This window comes from Anthonomus grandis, chromosome 16 (genome assembly GCF_022605725.1).
Source record: "Anthonomus grandis grandis chromosome 16, icAntGran1.3, whole genome shotgun sequence".
Taxonomy (NCBI): Eukaryota; Metazoa; Arthropoda; class Insecta; order Coleoptera; family Curculionidae; genus Anthonomus; species Anthonomus grandis.
The window spans coordinates 21,499,850-21,516,816 of NC_065561.1; the positions used below are offsets into that span (position 1 = coordinate 21,499,850).

Here is a 16,967-nt window from a genome sequence, read left to right on the forward strand (position 1 = left end):
TGACACCTGTCAAAATTGGACCAATCAAAAATGACGTATTATTATTATTGTTAAAAAATGGAAAAAAAAAATCTAAAAATCTTTGGGTCGGAAATTGAAATGAAATTATTTACTTTTATTAATAAAAATACCCAATAAGAACAATATCGGGTTATCTGAAATCGGATACGTGAAAATCTACGTTTATTAGCATACGTCAATGTTTCAAATGACAGCTCTTTGACTATTAAGCGCTTTGTTAAAAAAATCTCCACCAAGCACCAAGTTAACCGGTCTTTGTTGTCCAATATTTGCATTTTGAATAAAAATTAGATATTTTAATCAATATATTATAGAAAAATAAGGTTTCGTTTTAAGAACATTCTATATATTATTGCCAGTAGGGTAAGTCTATCTATATATCTTTAATTTAACTTGTTGATCAACCTCTCAATATTACAAAAGTACTTACTCACACAAAAAAGTTGTTAGGTACACTAAAAGATCTCCTTTAGGTATATATTTATAGCATATAACATTGCCTTTATTTAAAACTATAATAATTTAACATGTATTTTGTCACCTTCAAATTCCCACACCTATTGACCTAACATTCCATACATCTAAAACATTTTTACCGAGAACTTTTTTTAACTAAGTAATACAGCTTGTGGTTCAGCAAGGTATTATACTAAGGTAAATGAAATTAATAAATGATCTAATTCTGCATGGTCCAGTGATATACATTTTTTAAAGAATTCTAATATGTAAAAATTGCCTTAAGTAACTTATTTGCTAATTTTTTCCAATTTAACGAGTAGGACTATTTGAAGTCAAACCAAAGTCATTTATTTTTACACATCTTTTTAGGTTAATATAGTGGTTGATTTTAACAATTCTCTACAATGCCACCCGTTGATAAAACACCACATATTGACATGGGCAATTTTAAGTTGTGTTACTTGTTGAAGGCTTTTAATAGAATACCAGTATCGGAATATGTGTCCGAAGCCACCGGTCTTACTGTCTGTATTGCTGAAGTCGACGGGCCTGTTGTCAATGGTTATTTCTGTCTAGGTAAGAGAGATTGAAGTATTCCATTTTATACTTATTTATATATTTATAAATTACATTTATGTTAAACTTTTAAACTTTAAATAATGTACATCTCAAACCCAGGAATTTACTATAGGATTCAAAGAGTTCAAGTTATATGATGTTGGTTTGTTAGTCTGATTGTTCTAGTGAGAAAATTATTATGATCTTAGCATGGTGGTAGTTAGTATTTACAGTATAAATAAAGATATTTATTAAGAATATGGGTAGAACAAAAACACAAATTATAATAACTATTCTTTTATTTTTATTACTTAAGCAGTGAATGAAGCAAAAGTCGAGAAAGGAATAAATATTAAATATATCCCTTTTAATGCAGACTAATAGGGAACTAATGAATCAGTCTTTGTATTAGTAAAAACACTACATCAGTTATTATACAAACGCATTTATATTACAGTTGCTTTCTGTTTTCATAAAGAAAGATGACCATGTGGATATTGGCTTAAACTAAATATAAACATCATAAACCTCTCCAATAATAGAAATATATTGAGTCATATTTGTTGACTATTAAATACATCTATTTCAATAATATTAAAAGTATAATTGTCTCACAGCAACCGAGGCCTTTGACGATGACGGTCTACCTCACACCTTGGAGCACCTCATATTCTTGGGCAGTGAAAATTACCCTTACAAAGGTGTTCTCGACTTGTTGGCTAACAGATGTCTGGCTTCCGGTACTAATGCTTGGACCGACATAGACCATACATGCTATACAATGGAAACGGCCGGTTCGGAAGGGTTTTGCTCTTTGATGCCCATTTTTCTGGAGCATATTTTATATCCGGTGTTGAGTGTCAGTATTGTAAAATCAACGGTTATGGGGGTGATATTTGCTCACATGTTCTCCTTAAATTAGGATGAAGGTTTCGTGACGGAGGTTCACCATATAACGGGCGAGGGCGAGGATGCCGGTATCGTTTATTGCGAAATGCAGGGCAGGGAAAATTCGGCCGAATCCAGAATGCACTTGGCCATGGCCAGGAATATATATCCGGGTCGTTGCGGTTACTCTTCTGAAACGGGAGGGATTATGAAGAATTTGAGGGAGTCGACTAGTAACGAAAAAGTAATTTAAATTTTATGTTTGCTTGGGAAGTAACTTAAGTAGAGCTTTTGTGTAGGTCAGAGCGTACCACAAGGAGTTTTATAGACCTGAAAACTTGAAAATTATCGTCACCGGTCAGATCACCCCGGCAGAGGTGTTTAAGGCTCTCGCTCCTTTAGAGAGAAATATATTAAGCAAGGTATTAAGTAAGAAATTTTAAATTCTTTAAAAACAAGGACTAGTTTGTCATATAAATATATGTTAAGAAATGCTTGCCCTTTTCGAGGTACAGGGTGTTAAAATTATAAGGAAAACACGGTTTTACACAGATTGAAAAATTTTTATGACATTTGGGACATAAGCAACAAGAAGCACCTTTAGCATCAATTTTTTTTATTATTTTACTATAAATACTGAATTTTTTAGTTATAAAAATGATACACCACTGTTTTTTTTTTTAAATAACTTTACTACAAGTGTAGATAGTTTTTTTTTTAATAGGCAGATCTGTTTTATGCATTTGAGAAATAAAATGGGGATTTTTTCATGTTTCACCTTAAGGTTATGCAAAGTATAGATTTTTTTATCACCTATAATTTTCCTTAAAATCAGTTTTTTTTTAACCATTCATTTTCTGCAAAAAAAACGTTTTTCATTAATCTTACCCTTAGCCCCCCACCCACCCCACACAACTTACCAGTAAGAAATTGTTTTCAAAAATAATTATTTTCCAAAATAATACACATGAATAACAGCTGGTTTTGCCATTAATATCCAATCTAATAACACAGTTTGTTTATTTAAATTTGATATAATTAATTATATTAATAAATATTTAATACAAACACTAAAGCTATTAGATTGGATATTATGGAAAAAAAACGGAGATGTTTCAAAACTATTTCTTACTGTGCAAATGTTTGTTGCAATGTGAGGATTACATATAGTAGATCTTATTTCACAAAGCTGCTTATAACTCAGAGAATTTTTGAGGCACAAAAAACGTTCATATATGAAAATATTTGGAAAGAATCACTCTTTCTTTGCATATAATCCGTTTAAGAATATTCCAATTATTTCTTCAAATATTCGCAAGAATAGTAAACATTTGCTAAGAATATTAGCAAAAAAAAAATGGTCTTAACCGAGAGTACAAAAATCTTTGATCAAGAAACAAACTTTTACCCTCAAATTAATCCTCCAAAGCTCCTCTGTATTGATGTAAAGGAATTATGACAAAATTCTTAAGTTATACTTAAAAAAGTTTTTTTATGTAGTGGACTTTACTTGACTAAGTTGCCTCTAACTCACATAAATTTTGAGTTACAAAAAACGTTCGTTATATAAAAATATTTGGAAAGAATCACTCTTTCTTTGCATATAATCCGTTTTACAATATTCCAATTATTTCTACAAATACTCGCTAAATGGGAAATGTTCACTTTGCTTAAAAAAAAAATTGCCTTAACTAAAACTTCCCTAAGTACAAAAATCTTTAAGAACCAAATTTTTATCTTCAAAGGTTCCTCTGTAGTAATGTGAATCCATTGGCAAAAAAATAACCTTCGCTGTTCATCACATTCTTTTAAAACCTTGGACCATGGTAAGCATGTCAACTTTTGACTCTTAATTGTTAGATTCCTATCAAATTCACGAAAAATCTTGTTATTGTTCCTTTCTTGCTGCACATTAGCGCCATTTTACCGTTCATCAGTAGTAAGTCCATTAGTTCTAACTCCTTGGTCATATATTGGAAATAAAAGAACTGGTTTTAGCCTTCCCTCCAGAATGACATATAATAACAAGACTAGTATGAATATCTCGGATACTGCGTTTGCAGAATACTTTTCATCCGTCTATTCGGATGAGCAAGTCAATGACATACCATCTTTTGATTTTGATAAATCAATTTGTCCTAAAGAAATGTGTTTGTGTTCTTACGAAACCAATACTGTTCATTTTTAACACATCTCTAGGTACTGGAAGAGAAGTTTTCTAAAACCCATTTTTAAATCTGGTAGTAGAAATGAAATTTCCAATTATCGGGCTGTGTGTAACCAATCTGAGTTGCTTGACTGCCTGGTCAGTCACAGGATTGCCTGGAGTTTTAAATCTTTATTTAATCCCGAGCAATTTGGATTTATAAAAGGCAGATCTACTGATGCTAATTTGGTGCTGTATGTCAACTACCTACCTCTACCGCTGCTTGGAGAAGGGACTTCAGGTTGACTCAATATATACAGATTTTAGACAGACTGTGCTCCTGCAAAAAGACCTTAATTTGTTCTTTGATTGGTGCCACTGGAATAGAATGTCCCTTAATATCAATAAGTGCCATAAGATTACTTTTTCTAAGCAGAGAAAAGTCATTTACTCATTACACATTACTCTTAATAAATCGTTATAAAACCCTGGTAAGTTTTTATTGCCTTCATTCTTGAGAATGTTTTTGGGTTGGGTTGTTTTTTGGCTTAAAATGTGAACACCTTGAATCTAGAAGAGAAGCATTTCCCGATATATGTTTATATGACACACTAGGGCTTATTTTTTGACGTATAATACAAGTGCCTAAATTATCTTGCGTACTTTCTGATTTATTAGGGCGAACGTGGACCTTTCCAACGTCCTTGGCAATCGCCAGTACCGCCATTAGACTCTAGTAAAGACCTGGTAATTAAATATCCATCTGACGAGGAAGATAATGGCTTATATTCAATGGGGTGGCGAGGACCCTCCTGCGTTACCGATCTTTATAAAATGACCGCTTGCTCCCTTTTGTTAAAGTATTTTACTGAGAATTCAGTGTCTCCTTTACCGAAGGTGTTTGTGGAAACCGACGATCCGTTTGCTAGTAATGTAAGTATACATTAATACAGATTTATCCTATAGCTTAATATTATCATGATCAATGTTCAAGGATGTTGTACAGTAAACATTTCCCTAATTAATACTTCCTCTGTTAGGTTTCCTATAATTTATACGAAAATTCCGAATCCTGTCTTCATTTAATATTCGAGGATGTACCGGTGCCTAAAATAAATGCTGTAAAAGAAAAATTACTGCAAGAACTATCGAGGATTTTAAAGGAGGAAGACATCGATATGACCAGATTGAGGAGCATAATCAAGAAATACAAATTGGAGAATATTAGTAACATAGAGAATAGCCCTCATCAGAGTATCGCGTTTATGATTATCGGGCATATGTTGTATGGGAATAGTAAAAAGGATGTAAGTATAAGCATTGGTCAATTAATTCAAAGAGAGGTAATTAGTAAATTATATTGGAGCATTTTCAAGAGTTCTCCACCTCTTCATATGCAATGATCCCATTTTGTAGAGAATTCCTTGGAGGCGTATTTGCTGCAAATTTGGACCCAAAAATCAATTTTTTTAAATACGTATTTTAAGTTTTGGAAACCATTTTACAAGAATGTCAACACATTTTCCTCTTAACAATTTTTTCAAAAATTTGTTGTGCCCTTATTATAATACTTAGGAAAAAGTGTTCTAAAGACTTTTTTAATTTTAATAGAGGGCTTAACCTTATGGTAATTTTTTAAACATTTCAAAAAACCTTCATAGCGCCTATATTATGCAATTCACGATAAAAAGGTATTCTAGCTTTATTGTAAACACTCTTAAATAGAATCCAATGCAAAAGCAAAAAGATCAATTTCTCTTATAGTTCCAGAGAAAATCGAGGAAATATGACAATTGGGTTTCCTGGATTTTCTCGAAAACGGCTCTGCAAAATGCTTTGCAAATTTACTGAAATATGCTTATTGGTCAGGTCAGAATTTCAAAACAGTCAATTCTTAACTAGCTAGAATAAATGAATTTTTTTGCCAGGCAGTTGAATTAATTTCCCTGTTTTTTGTTCCAAGGCAACCGAATAAAAGAAATAAATTATTCCAGGCTTTTGAGGTTATTTTTCGTTCCTGTTGCCTAAAGAACTGACGTCGACACTGCTTGGAAGGATTCAATTAATTATGCTTTTATTCCAGGAACTTGAGAGGAGTTTTGGCAAAAAATGGCGTTTGCCTAAACCACCTGGAATAAATTAATTTTTTTTTCCAAGCAGTTGAATTAATTTCCCTGTTTTTTGTTCCAATACAACTCAATAAAAAAAGAATAAATTATTCCAGGCTTTTGAGGTCATTTTTCGATCCTGTTGCCTAAAAAACTGACATCGACACTGCCTGGAAGGATTCAATTAATTTTGCTTTTATTCCAGAAATTTAAAATTAGTTCTGGAAATAATCGATATTTGCCTTAATTGTCTGGATCTTACTAATAATTTGTTTCCTTTTCTATTCTTTGATGTTTGTAATGACTTGAAACTTACCTCAACTGCCTGGAATAATTTTTATTTTTTTAACAGGAATTCGAATTAATTTAACTCTTCAATAAAAAAAAAAAATCTTCCAGGCTTTTGACGTTATTTTACGTTCCAATTGACTGGAAGAATTTAATTAATTTTCCTTTCTTCCAGGAATTTTAGAGTCCTGGAAGAACTTGGCATTTAATTCAACTGCCTGGAGTTAACCTGGAATTAATTTGGAGCATACAAACTTGTAGGTGCTTTGACATATTTCTCTTTAATGACATTTTTAATAATGAAAATTCTATTACTCCTACCCAAATCTCATTGGATTTTTACAATCGTTCTTCTTTTTTTCGTCATATCTGGATTTTGGACAATAATCAATTCACATGAAATCCAAGTAGCCTCATGTTTCTTTAGGAACATAATATAATAAGCTATAAGTCGATGATTACCGACTTGTTTTGCTTAATTATGACTTCTTTCTTGTTCTTCCAAGCACTCAGTATATACAATAGAGCAGCGTTTAAGCATTCAGTCATTGAATTCGACATCTAGGCAAATTCGACCAATTTGGTTGGCAGCAAGACAGAATAGTGAGCAGTGCTCAAAATTAATTGAAATGGTGAGTGTAAATGCAAGTAGGCTTTCAACATTATTGAATTCATTCAGTATTTTAGCGTTTTTATAACGAGAAAACATTGGCAGAAAAAATATTAAATGATATAATTCACAAAATTTCCAATAATAACAAAATCAGTTCCTAGGCCTGTGAAATCAAATACAAGCATATTTATGCCATTCCGCCGTGCATTTCAGCATCCGTTAAAGGCTTTTCAATGTAAAACGCTGAATTCATTTTTATTTTAAAGTTTTATTTATGACAACTCCATGAATTCAAGAAGTTCCATTAACTTTTTTTTTAAGTCACTTTGGGCAGTAAATCTCAATTTTAGGAAAGTTGTCTAATTTCTGTGGTTTGTACGCATTGTATATCAATCAATCCAAGGGTGGTAAATCGTAATAAGAAAAAGCAAAAAAATAATAATACCAGTTTTAAAAATAACAAAACTATAAAGTGAATTGTTGGTGAAGAAATAAAATAGAACCAAAAAATGCTCTTATTATTCACCAATTTTGGTGAATTTATATATGAGGATTTATATTTATTAAAACTTACACACTAAAACAGACACTCTCCACTCAGATTGACTATATTAATTTAAAACAGCAGGTAATTAATGATGAACAATTATTCTCGTATCAGATTTAATTGATTCTGATTTTAAAAAATGTTATTGATGCCTTTTTTGCCTGGAATTAGGATTTTGAGGTTATTTCTTGTTCCTATTGTCTAAATAACTTACTGCCTGCAAGAATTTTATTAATCCCTAATTCGTTTCTTCGAGGATCAGTTCCGGAATGAATTGACGTTATCCTTAACTGCCTGGATGGAACTAATAATCAATTTTTGTCTTATTTCTATTTTCTGTGATACCTGGAAAACTCGAAACTTACCTCAACTGCCTGGAATAAATTATTATTTTTTTCCAGGCAGTTGAATCTTCTGTTTTTGTTCCAAGACAATTGAATAAAAAAAGAAATAAATTATTCCAGGCTTTTGAGGTCATTTTTCGTTCCTGTTGTCTAAAAAACTGACGTCGACACTGCCTGGAAGGAATTAATTAATTTTGCTCTTATTCCAGGAATCTGAGATGAGTTTTGGAAAAAAATGGCGTCTGCCTAAACTGCCTGGAATAAATTAATTTTTTTTTCCAGGCAGTTGAATTAATTTTCCTGTTTTTTGTTCCAAGGCAACCGAATAAAAGAAATAAATTATTCCAGGCTTTTGAGGTTGTTTTTCGTTCCTGTTGCCTAAAAAAACTGACGTCGACACTGCCTGGAAGGATTCAATTAATTTTGCTCTTATTCCAGGAATTTGAGATGAATTTTGGCAAAAAATGGCGTTTGCCTAAACTGCCTGGAATAAATTAATTTTTTTTTCCAGGCAGTTGAATTAATTTCCCTGTTTTTTGTTCCAAGGCAACTGTTTTAAAGAAATAAATTATTCCAGGCTTTTGAGGTCATTTTGCGTTCCTGTTGCCTAAAAAACTGACGTCGACACTGCCTGGAAGGAATTAATTAATTATGCTCTTATTCCAGGAATTTGAGATGAATTTTGGAAAAAAATGGCGTTTGCCTAAACTGCCTGGAATAAATGATTTTTTTTTTCCAGGCAGTTGAATTAATTTCCCTGTTTTTTGTTCCAAGGCAACCGAATAAAAGAAATAAATTATTCCAAGCTTTTGAGGTAATTTTTCCTTCCCATTTGCCTAAAAAATTGACACTAACACTGCCTGGAAGAATTCAATTAATCCCTAATTCCTTTCTTCCAGGATCAGTTCTGGAACAAACTGACGTTATCCTTAACTGCCTGGATGGAACTAATAATCAATTTTTGTCTTATCATGGCATCAATTGGGCTGAAAGAATTTAATTAATTTTGCCGGGAATTATAGAGATCTAGAAAAACTGGCATGTAGGAAGATCCATCAATATTCCAGTTCGTAATTGTGTTCTTCTTATTTGTGTTTATGACTTGTGTATTTAGCTGAAACTTAATCCCTAACCCACATCGCATTATCCACTATTGAGCTAATGTGCGTTGGCCACCGTGATATTCGGACTTGACCCCATTATATAGACTTTTTCAGTTTTATTCACTTTTTCCTAATGATCAATTCAATTTTAGCTGGAACAACGAGTAAATCCGTTAGAAGACTTAACGAAACTCGCGGTGGAACCGAAACACTTCTGGCTCGAAATCCTCGATAAATATTTCGTTAGTAATAAGTACGTTTCGGTTGAATGTTACCCCAGTAAGGAGGAGCAACAGAAAATGGCTAAAGAAGAGAAAGAGCGGGTGGAAAAGCAACGATTGACATTAGGAGAGGCCGGTTTAAAAGAGAAAAAGGAAATTCTGGAAAAAGCAATTGAACACAACGATAAAGAACCTCCGGCGGAAATGTTAACTTCTGTGCCCATTCCGAGCATTAAGTCGATCAAATTTCATAATATTGTGAGATACTCGAGTGGCGAGAAGGTGAACGCGCAAGTTGATTTATCTAAAACGCCTGTTTTTACTTATTTTGATGATTTAAAGACCAGTTTTGTACACGTGAGTAAAATATCATAAAAGTGTACCAAAGCTTTACGCGGTTATAATATAATTGTAGATATACGCTCTTCTGGATACTTCAGACGTGCCAGAAGATTTAAGGATTTATTTGCCGCTCCTTTTGGAGTCCATACTGGAATTACCGATTGAAAAGGATGGTAAACTTACTCCTTATGAGGAAGTTGTGGCTCAGTTAAACGATGATACCGTGTCCACTGGTACTTCATTAGGTAAGTTTACTTAATCAATCAAAGTGTCGACTTGAAAAATGAAGGTTTCTTAATGGTTTAGTGGAACTTTGAGCAAATTTGGACAAGTTTCAAGGGAGTTATAGATTTTTTTCATTTTGAGGGTCCAAAAAAAATGGGAAAATTTTTACTAGCAACTTTGACAGCCTGCAAAAAATGTTTTAATTAAGGTATCGACTTGAAATATTTTTTTAGACATAGAATGAAGCTCTCTTAATGATTTAGTGGAACCTTGAGTAAGTTTGGACAAGTTTCAAGGAGTTATAGAATTTTTTCGTATTGAGGGTCCAAAAAAAATTGGAAAATTTTTACTAGCAACTTTGACGACCTGTAAAAAATGTTCTAATTAGGGTATCGACTTGAAATATTTTTTTAGGCATAAAATGAAGATCTCTTAATGGTTTAGTGGAACTTTGAGCAAATTTGAACAAGTTTCAAAGGAGTTATAGAATTTTTTCATATTGAGGGTCCAAAAAAAATGGGAAAATTTCTACTAGCAACTTTGACAGCCTGTAAAAAATGTTCTATTAAAAGTATCGACTTGAAATATTTTTGTAAACATAGAATGAAGCCCTCTTAATGATTTAGTGGAATCTTGAGCAAATTTGGACAAGTTTCAAAGGAGTTATAGAATTTTTTCATATTGAGGGTTCAAAAAAAATGGGAAAATTTCTACTGGCAACTTTGACAGCCTGTAAAAAATGTTCTAATTAAGGTATCGACTTGAAATATTTTTTTAGGCATAAAATGAAGATCTCTTAATGGTTTAGTGGAACTTTGAGCAAATTTGAACAAGTTTCAAAGGAGTTATAGAATTTTTTCATATTGAGGGTCCAAAAAAAATGGGAAAATTTCTACTAGCAACTTTGACAGCCTGTAAAAAATGTTCTGTTAAAAGTATCGACTTGAAATATTTTTGTAAACATAGAATGAAGCTCTCCTAATGATTTAGTGGAACCTTGAGCAAATTTGGACAAGTTTCAAAGGAGTTATAGAATTTTTTCATATTGAGGGTCCAAAAAAAATGGGAAAATTTCTACTGGCAACTTTGACAGCCTGTAAAAAATGTTCTATTAAAAGTATCGACTTGAAATATTTTTGTAAACATAGAATGAAGCTCTCTTAATAATTTAGTGGAACCTTGAGCAAATGTGGACAAGTTTGAAAGGAGTTATAGAATTTTTTCATATTTAGGGTCCAAAAAAAAATTGGAAAATTTCTACTAGCAACTTTGACAGCCTGTAAAAAATGTTCTGTTAAAAGTATCGACTTGAAATATTTTTGTAAACATAGAATGAAGCTCTCTTAATGATTTAGTGGAACCTTGAGCAAATGTGGACAAGTTTGAAAGGAGTTATAGAATTTTTTCATATTGAGGGTCCAAAAAAATGGGAAAATTTCTGCTAGCAACTTTGACAGCCTGTAAAAAATGTTCTGTTAAAAGTATCGACTTGAAATATTTTTGTAAACATAGAATGGAGCTCTCTTAATGATTTAGTGGAACCTTGAGCAAATTTGGACAAGTTTCAAAGGAGTTATAGAATTTTTTCATATTGAGGGTCCAAAAAAAATGGGAAAATTTCTACTAGCAACTTTGACAGCCTGTAAAAAATGTTTTGTTAAAAGTATCGACTTGAAATATTTTTGTAAACATAGAATGGAGCTCTCTTAATGATTTAGTGGAACCTTGAGCAAATTTGGACAAGTTTCAAAGGAGTTATAGAATTTTTTCATATTGAGGGTCCAAAAAAAATTTGAAAATTTCTACTAGCAACTTTGACAGCCTGTAAAAAATGTTCTGTTAAAAGTATCGACTTGAAATATTTTTGTAAACATAGAATGAAGCTCTCTTAATGATTTAGTGGAACTTTGAGCAAATTTGGACAAGTTTCAAAGGAGTTATAGAATTTTTTCATATTGAGGGTCCAAAAAAAAATGGGAAAATTTCTACTATCAACTTTGACAGCCTGTAAAAAATGTTCTATTATAAGTATCGACTTGAAATATTTTTGTAAACATAGAATGAAGCTCTCTTAATGATTTAGTGGAACTTTGAGCAAATTTGGACAAGTTTCAAAGGAGTTATAGAATTTTTTCATATTGAGGGTCCAAAAAAAATGGGAAAATTTCTACTATCAACTTTGACAGCCTGTAAAAAATGTTCTATTAAAAGTATCGACTTGAAATATTTTTGTAAGCATAGAATGAAGCTCTCTTAATGATTTAGTGGAACCTTGAGCAAATTTGGACAAGTTCCAAAGGAGTTATAGAATTTTTTCATATTGAGGGTCCAAAAAAAATGGGAAAATTTCTACTAGCAACTTTGACAGCCTGTAAAAAATGTTCTAATTAAGGTATCGACTCGAAATATTTTTTTAGACATAAAATGAAGATTTCTTAATGGTTCAGTGGAACTTTGAGCAAATTTGAACAAGTTTCAAGGGAGTTATAGAATTTTTTGTATTGAGGGTCCAAAAAAATTAGAAAATGTCTACTAGCAACTTTGAGAGCCTGTAAAAAATTTTCTAATTAAAGACTATAATTAAAATATCTTTGTAAACATAGAATGAAGCTCTCTTAAGGATTTAGTGGAACTTTGAGCAAATTTGAACAAGTTTCAAGGGAGTTTTAGAGTTTTTTGTACTGAGGGTCCAAAAAAATTTGAAAATTTCTACCATCAACTTTGAGAGCCTGTAAAAAATTTTCTAATTAAAGTATCGATGTGAATTATTTTTATAAACATAAAACGAAGTTCTCTTAACGATTTAGAGGGTTGTTGGGCAAGTTTGGACAACTTTTAAGGGAGTTATGGACTTTTTTTTACTAAGGGTTCAAAAAAATTGGGAAAATTTTTACTGTCAACATTGAGAGCCTGTAAAAAATTTTCTAATTATGTAAATGTAAAATGAAGTTTTCTTAACGATTTAGTGGAACTGTGGGTAAATTTTGATCACTTTTAAGACAGTCGTGGCCTTTTTTGTCTTTTGGAAATTGGGAAATTTCCATTCTATCCCTATCGATCGTTATAAGAGTTTTCTAAATAAACATCCTATTGGGGATTACCACATTTATCCTAATGTTTATTTGTCCTACCGATCCGAATAGTAAAAAGCAGTGTTGTCAGTAGTTTCGTATTTTCATTATGGCTTGTTTACAGGAGCTTAGTGCTAATCATTAGTACTCGCTACTCGCACTAAGTGATTAGTAAATAGAATCAGTTTCTATTGACTCACTCTTGCATTTTTTTCTATGCAACGAAAGCAAAGAGTCTAACTGTATATGTACAAGTAATAGGTAAATACTTAAGAAAAAAACACATTACTTTTACTCATTTCCGTTATAAATTTCATCTAAATAATCCCATTTTTCCCAATACTTCATAGACATAGATAATAAAAATCGTTGCTATTTTTACATCACTTCAAACCCTAAACAGTACAAATTGGGGTACTCAGAAAATTACTGAAGAGTGCGACGCTTATGTATGGGCGATCCTCGCTCCGACCGCTGCCAGGCGCCATGATGATTATGAAATGCGACGTTGACAAATATAATACCGATCTAACCTTGGTTCAGTGTAAAATAGGGATCCCAGAAATTCCGACGAATGCCGAGCCGCTCCGATTAGGACGTTTGGGTTTTAGGAATTTTGCGCTTTAGGGATTTTGGAGCCATCTCTCCTAATGTTGACATTTACAATTTCACTATCAATCGGGTAAAACGACTTATTGCTATGTGAAAAGTTCTTTGGTTTGGTAATTGCGTTGTTTATCATGTTTTTTTTTCTTTGTAAGTCTCAGCTTATCATTTACCGTGAATTTAGTACCACTATTAAACCATGTACTACAGTAATCTAAAGGAAAGTATTTATTAATTTTAACAGTAGGTTACACCTATTTCGCTCATATTAAGAGCATCATCGGACCTTAAAAAGGGACTAAAACCAGTAATACACACGTTTATAGTCTTTCATATTCAATAAATAAATTTATAGGTATCGGAGCTTGTGGGATGTTCAGTTGCGGCAGTTACTCCCAAACAGCAATCCTGGCCATACAAGTAGAGTGCATAAAATACCTAAAAGGGTTAAACTGGATTAAAGAATTACTCTATCAAACGAAATTCACCCCTGAAAGGGTCAAAGTTATTTCGATGAAAATGAGTAACGCCGTTGCCCAAGCTAAAAGAAGCGGACGCAATGTCGCCTCTTATACGATGAAGAACTTGTGGTATCCTAAAGGTAAATGACTGATGAAAAATCATTATTTAAGATTAATTTAAGTGTTTTAGGTACAAATGTACACGCGAGCGGCATATTAGTCCAAAGTAAGTTTCTTTCTGATGTAATTAAGAAACTGAACGGACCAGAAGCGGGCGAAGTGATCGAAAATCTGGAGAACCTAAGGAGAACTTTAACGAACATTTCAAAGTTGAAACTTTACATCGCAGGTTGTCTGGATAATTTGGAGCAGGCGGTGGCCGGTTTGAATAACTTCCTGGATTTGGCACAAGTTAATCCGTCTAACCAAACGTAAGTGGACAATTGTTTTCGAAATTTTAAAATCGTGCATTAATTCTGCCTTTAATAAAGACATACTCCGGTGCAACCGACCCCAGATTATCGACTTATTTGCAATCCGGACTGCGCACCGTCTACCGGTTGCATAATCGGACTCGGATGCATCGAATCCTCTTTTTACTATCAGACCGCCAAATCGATTACCCGCTTTCAAGACGACGATCTGCCGGCTTTAATGTTGTACGTGAATTATTTGGTACAAGCCGAGGTAAGTCCATAAAATGTTGTTTTTCCTTTAATTTCTTGTAAAATTATTGTAGTTTGATGTTACTATTTGTTTAAGAGAGACTTAAAAAAAATGGTCAACTGATTTATTACACGCGCGTACAGACTGCTAGAAACGTTTACACTACTTATTTATTTAAAGAATACACGGGATCAACCCCATTACAATAAAAGCTATACTACCTAACCACTAATTACTAATTAACAATAATTATCAGACTTAATTTTAATACCACCTTAATTAAACCATAAAGTAATAATAATATCTCAAAATCTGAACAATTAACAATGCAAAATTAGCTAAGAAAAAACAAAATATATTATTATCAATGACAATGGTCAATTGTTAATCATGGAGCAAAATTATTTCAAAATTTTGTCCTATAACACACTAGCAGTTTGATAGGACAAACACAAACAAGCATGTCAGGATTTGAACCTGAGACCATATCGTGAATATTTGGTGCCATCAGGGTGGGCTTATGTACACTGAATTTATTTTAATTAAAAAAGGGTCGAACGCGCCTCCTAACGGCGAGGGCCATTACTATTCTCTTATTCTATCCTCGATTTTTTTCTAAGTAGAAAGGTCCTATAATTAGCCCAAATAGTAATCTTCGGTGAATGAAGTGGTTTTTGATGTTTTAGTCCTTGGAACTCCATTACCGATAGTTCACTGTTTATTAATGATAGGCAGTACTGTCCTAAAAATTTGTATTATCAACTTTTAGAGCCAATAAAAAAATTTCTAATTAAAGTATCGACTTGAAATATCTTTATAAATGGAAAATGAAGCTTTCTTAACGATTTAGTGGAACTTTGGACTATTTTGGGTCATTTTTAACGAAGTTATGGACTTTTTTGTATTGAGGATGCAAAAAAAGTGGGGAAATTTCACCTAATCGTCTTTGACAGCCTGTAAAAAAAATTTCAATTAAAGTATCCACTTGAAATACTTTTTAAAGATAAAATGAAGTTCTCTTAACCGTTTAGTGAAACTTTGAATAAATTTGGATTATTTTTAAGGGAGTTAATGGACTTTTTTATACTGAGGGTTCAAGAAAATGGACAAATTTTCCCTAATCATATTTGAGAGCCTGAAAAAACATTTCTAATTGAAGTATCGACTTGGAATATTTTTTTAGATGTAAAATGAAGTTTTCTTAACGGTTTAGTGGGACTTTGAGCAAATTTCGACAAATTTCCAAGCAGCTATAGAATTTTTTTATACTGAAGGTCCAAAAAAAATGGGAAAATTTGTACCATCAACTTTGACAGCCTATAAAAAATTTTCTAATTAACGTATCGACTTGAATCATTTTTTTAAACATAAAGGGAGGTTCTCTTAACCGTTTAGTCACACTTTGAACAAATTTGATTATTTTTAAGGAAGTTATGGACTTTTTTTATACTGAGGGTTCAAGAAAATGGACAAATTTCCCCTAATCATCTTTGACAGCCTGTAAAAAAATTTGCAATTAAAGTATCGACTTAAAATACTTTTTTAAAGATAAAATGAAGTTCTCTTAACGGCTTAATGGAACTTTGAACAAATTTGGATTATTTTTAAGGAAGTTATGGACTTTTTTATACTGAGGGTTCAAGAAAATGGACAAATTTCCCCTAATCATCTTTGAGAGCCTGAAAAAAAATTTCTAATTGAAGTATCGACTTGGAATATTTTTTTAGATTTAAAATGAAGTTTTCTTAAGGGTTTAGTGGGACTTTGAGCAAATTTCGACAAATTTCCAAGCAGCTATAGAATTTTTTTATACTGAAGGTCCAAAAAAAATTGGGAAAATTTTTACATCAACTTTGACAGCCTATAAAAAAATTTCTAATTGACGTATCGAGTTCAATCATTTTTTTAAACATAAAGGGAGATTCTCTTAACCGTATAGTGAAACTTTCAACAAATTTGGATTATTTTTAATGGAGTTATGGACTTTTTTGTACTGAGGGTTCAAGAAAATTGACAAATTTCCCCTAATCATCTTTGACAGCCTGTAAAAAATTTTCCAATTAACGTATCAACTTGAAATGTTTTTTTAGACATAGAATGAAGTTCTCTTAACGGTTTAGTGGAACTTTGGACTACTTTGGATCATTTTTAAGGAAGTTATGGACTTTTTTGTGTTGAGGATGCAAAAAAATGGGAAAATTTCACCTAATCGTCTTTGACAGCCTGTAAAAAAATTTCCAATTAAAGTATCGACTTGAAATACTTTTTTAAAGATGAAATGAAATTCTCTTAACCGTTTA

The 16,967-nt window shown here is 32.2% G+C and overlaps 1 protein-coding gene across 1 annotated transcript in view; it reads left to right on the forward strand.

The window, feature by feature from the left end:
• The first annotated feature begins 39 nt into the window (after nt 1–39).
• Nucleotides 40–16,967, forward strand: part of LOC126745811 (uncharacterized protein C05D11.1-like) — a 29,555-nt gene continuing 12,627 nt past the window's right edge. The window contains exons 1-12 of the mRNA XM_050453823.1: nt 40–384; nt 850–1,056; nt 1,656–1,897; nt 1,961–2,170; nt 2,226–2,348; nt 4,751–5,005; nt 5,113–5,379; nt 9,228–9,653; nt 9,712–9,883; nt 13,896–14,141; nt 14,192–14,432; nt 14,493–14,688. Coding sequence (XP_050309780.1) covers nt 885–1,056; nt 1,656–1,897; nt 1,961–2,170; nt 2,226–2,348; nt 4,751–5,005; nt 5,113–5,379; nt 9,228–9,653; nt 9,712–9,883; nt 13,896–14,141; nt 14,192–14,432; nt 14,493–14,688 — 2,550 coding nt within the window. The 5' untranslated portion in view covers nt 40–384; nt 850–884. The remainder of the gene's footprint in view (nt 385–849; nt 1,057–1,655; nt 1,898–1,960; nt 2,171–2,225; nt 2,349–4,750; nt 5,006–5,112; nt 5,380–9,227; nt 9,654–9,711; nt 9,884–13,895; nt 14,142–14,191; nt 14,433–14,492; nt 14,689–16,967) is intronic.